The sequence below is a fragment of the Cicer arietinum genome, chromosome 3 (genome assembly GCF_000331145.2).
Source record: "Cicer arietinum cultivar CDC Frontier isolate Library 1 chromosome 3, Cicar.CDCFrontier_v2.0, whole genome shotgun sequence".
Taxonomy (NCBI): Eukaryota; Viridiplantae; Streptophyta; class Magnoliopsida; order Fabales; family Fabaceae; genus Cicer; species Cicer arietinum.
Genome location: NC_021162.2, coordinates 4,706,315 through 4,710,332, shown reverse-complemented (window position 1 = coordinate 4,710,332; position 4,018 = coordinate 4,706,315). Strand labels below are relative to the sequence as shown.

At 25.7% G+C, this 4,018-nt stretch overlaps 1 protein-coding gene across 1 annotated transcript; it reads left to right on the top strand.

Moving 5' to 3' along the window:
• The first annotated feature begins 1,869 nt into the window (after positions 1-1,869).
• Positions 1,870-3,527, top strand: LOC101501125 (uncharacterized). Its single transcript, XM_004489458.4, has 3 exons — positions 1,870-2,029; positions 2,579-2,654; positions 2,971-3,527. Exons 1-3 carry the CDS (start codon positions 2,018-2,020, stop codon positions 3,357-3,359), a joined length of 477 nt encoding a protein of 158 aa, XP_004489515.1. The 5' UTR covers positions 1,870-2,017; the 3' UTR covers positions 3,360-3,527.
• Positions 3,528-4,018: the final 491 nt, after the last annotated feature.

Here is a 4,018-nt window from a genome sequence, read left to right as displayed (position 1 = left end):
TTTGATTGAAGGGATGACGAAGCCCACAATAACATGCAATGCAATAATATTTCTTTAACCTATATAGGCTATAACTATCTAACTAAAACCTCAAAATTTGTTTCTATCGCTTTAATTTTAATTTGTCCAGCACAACTTTATTTAGTGTTTTTTTTCCTTAATGGTCCATTAATGTTTATCTCAAAATATGAATGGACAATGGCCGACTCAAAGTGATTTTAATTGTACTATTCTTATTTTATGATTTGAATTAAACTTTTTTTTTAGATTAAAAAATATTAATTTAAGTGTTTGTTCTTTATTCAATTTTAGTAATTAATGAAATTATATGTTGATTACAAATAACATATTCATGTTTTTTTTGTCTTATGTTTTTTTTGTCTTCCACTAGAAATAATCTTATTAATAGATAGTGCTTCTCACTTGTATCTCTCCAGAATAGTTTGGATTTGTTGCTAGTAGATCTATCATTGATAAATGTCTTAGGGGAATTCATTATTTAAAGTGCATGACTATAGGCAGAAGAGGTGAAATTGCACTTAAAATGGATATTAGTAAAGCCTAGTTTAGCATTTTGCAGTGTTATTTTATATAATGAACGGTGATAATCTAATGAAAATTATACCACGTATACTACATTTATAGTACTCTTATCTCACATTTTATATAAATATTTTTTTTTTAAATTTACCCCACTAAATTTTCAGAAAATTAAAAAAAAAAGTTTTTTGAACATGTGTTTTATAAAAAAATTGAACATTGTACCGAAAAAATTTAAAAAAGTTTTCCAGTACACAAATTTTAAATTTTCAAATATACATGTGTACTTGAAAAGTTTAGAATTTTCAAATTTTCGGGTACACAAAAAACATATTTGTATACCGAAAAATAAACTTCAAATTTTTTAAAATACATGTGTACCAGAAAACTTAAAAATTTGTTTTAAATTTTCTGATACACAAATGTTAGAGTTTAAATTCATTCTCAATCACATTTTCTAACTTTCAAATATACTATAAAAAATATATCAAAAGAAAAACCTAATAATAACATTTTTAATTATTTTTTTTGTCAAAACAAAATTTGTAATTTTATGATATTTTTTTTTTGTAAACCTATTCATTAACTAAAAACTCTTGTTGAGCTCAATAAAATTTAGTGCAATGAGTTCTTTACCCTTCAATAGATTAAATCTTATTAAAATTAAATATTTTTTATTATATAATATTTTTTAATTAATAGATCATAATTATTATTAAGTAAAAACAAAATTTGAGAACCTATTAATTTTAAAGACTTGTGCAGTAGTCCAAATAATTGCATAGGGCAATTACCCTGCATAGAGATGCCACCATACACTTAATTTTTATTTTAAGTTTGGTTAGAGGGTCTGACATGAAAGATGGACCTCCAATTCCATTTTCTTTGTTTATAAATTATTTAAGAAAATAAACGAAAATTTAATAAAAAGTAATAAAAATAAAAAAAACATAAATTTTACTTTAAAAATTGTGACTTCTAATCTAAAAACTAATGAGTTTTTGTTCAAAAATTACATGTTCTCTTTAAATTTATAATTGGGGTTATGACAAATGTGAAAAATAAGACCAATTTTTTTTAACAAATGTGAAAAATAAGACCAAAAAATTAAAAGTACAATTAATCTTAGTAGTTACCAATCTCGTCTAGACTCAATGGTACTCCAAAAATTGAAAATAGAAACGGAATTGAAATGTGAAGTACAACAATTTTTAGCTTGAAAAGGAAGCATTGGATCGTGCAATTGTATTACTTGTACTACAAAATTATGCATTTAATTTTAAGTCTATTTCACATTGGTTCACCAACCTACATATATTATCATGTTGTTAATATTCCATTGCACCACACACTGTCATTGGTTTTGCTATAAAGGCACCACTTCTATTACCAATACCCTTCATTCTATAACCACCAATTGTGAATACATTCTTCTTCTTCTCTTTTTTGTTCACTTAATTTCTTTCATCACATAACCATGTCTTCTGAGGTACTTCACTTTTTTGCTTCTTTTCTTTGTGTTGTTTTTGTTGTTCTTGTACTTTCTTAATTGTGCCTAATCACTTTGATTATGTGTCAAATTATTTTATTTTATTCTAGTGGATTTCAGTTTCTTTTATTTTTCCCTTGATCTTGTAATTCCTTAGTTTAGACTTTTTGTGATGAAATTGGTGAGTTTCCGATTTGAGATTTCTTAGTTTTTTTTTTTCTTCAGAAAATTTTGGTTCTTATTAAAATAAAGAAAATTAAATAATATGTTCAAAAGGGTTTTCTTAGTACTAAGTTTTCAATTTTATAGAGTTTATCTTATGAAGGAATTAAATTTTAAAGATTTGAAAATTAAAGATAACCATCAGTTACTCTATCAATTTTTGCAATTTCATAACTGGTACAGAGTGCGGTTGCTTCCTTATTTTATCCTTTTTTATTTATTTTTTATTATATGCTATTTTTGTGTGTGAATTATAAAATTGTTAATGTATGATTTTATTTTATTTTGTATGTTTTTTCAAATTGAATTTTCCAATTGTGTTTACAGACTGTTGTCCTAAAAGTAAAAATGTCATGCCAAGGATGTGCTGGAGCAGTCAATAGGGTTTTGGAAAAAATGGAAGGTATTTTTAATTATCATCTTATTGAATAATAATTGTGAGAATGAAATATCTTACTTATTTAATTCTCTATTTTATTAATGAAGATATGCTATACTTTTTTATATTTTTCTTTCATAGATGAGATTTGACAAATATACCATCAGAATGTCACGCACAATTGTCTCAAATTCAAACTTGTTAACGGTATCGATATTTTCTAATTCCGCAGTGCTAGAATTTCTTTTATGTATTTCATATCTATAGCATGATTATTTCAAATTGTTAAAGCACTTTTTCAATATATTGTATCAAAATAACAGTTTTGTTATGTTTATAGGTGTAGAATCATTTGACATTGATTTAAAGGAACAAAAGGTGACTGTTAAAGGAAATGTAAAACCACAAGAAGTTTATGAAACTGTTTCTAAGTCTGGAAAGAAAACTGAATTTTGGGCTGATCTTGAAAACAAGTTCACAGAAACTGTGACTGAAGCTGAACCTGAACATAAGTCTACAGAAACTGCAACTAAAGCTGAACTTGAAAACAAAGTCAAAGAAACTGCAACTGAAGCTAAAAATGAAAACAAATCCACAGAAATTGCACAACTTTCAGAAGCTGGAGTTATTGCCTCTGTTGAACTTGATAACAAGCCTTCAGAGAATTCTATTGTTGCCTCTACTGAGCCTGAAAACAAATCTTCTGAAATTGACAATGTTGTTGCTTAAGATACTTAAGAATTGGTCTATTTTAATTTTAATTGTTGTTTGATGTTTCCAGTGGTAGTGGTAATATTTAAGCTACAAGTACTTTCTTTTATTTTGCACCTGTGATGAATGCTTTTTGTTGATTAGTGTGTTTTAAATTGGAATTTAACTTGTCCCTATTTTTAGTTACTTATTTTTTCCCTCTTACTTTTCTATTGTGGTACTGTGTTTCAACGAGAGGCTATGAAGCATTCGAGGAATATATGGCTCACTCAACTTTGAATGTTTTTTGGTACAATAGTTAAATATAATTAATCTTTTTGATTTCATAAAAAATAATACATTTTTAATAGTGTCTTTCATGACAAATTGTTCTATAAAATAATAGTCACTAGAAAAACTTTTAATAATCGAGAGATATTTTATGATTGACATCAAAAATTAGAATATAATTAGCTAAAACTGCTAAATTTCCTTAACTCCTTCAAAAAATAGAATACAAATGAGTGTTTTCTTCTTCTTATATTTGAGATATTCTATGTAAGAATTTGTCTGATAAATCAACACATGTTAGTTCAAAATTTTTAAAACATTTTTTTAAGTAGGGATGTTTTTCATTTTGCAAGTTTTTCCCTTTATTTAATGGAATTAAATAGTATGTGTTTTACAATGACATTTAA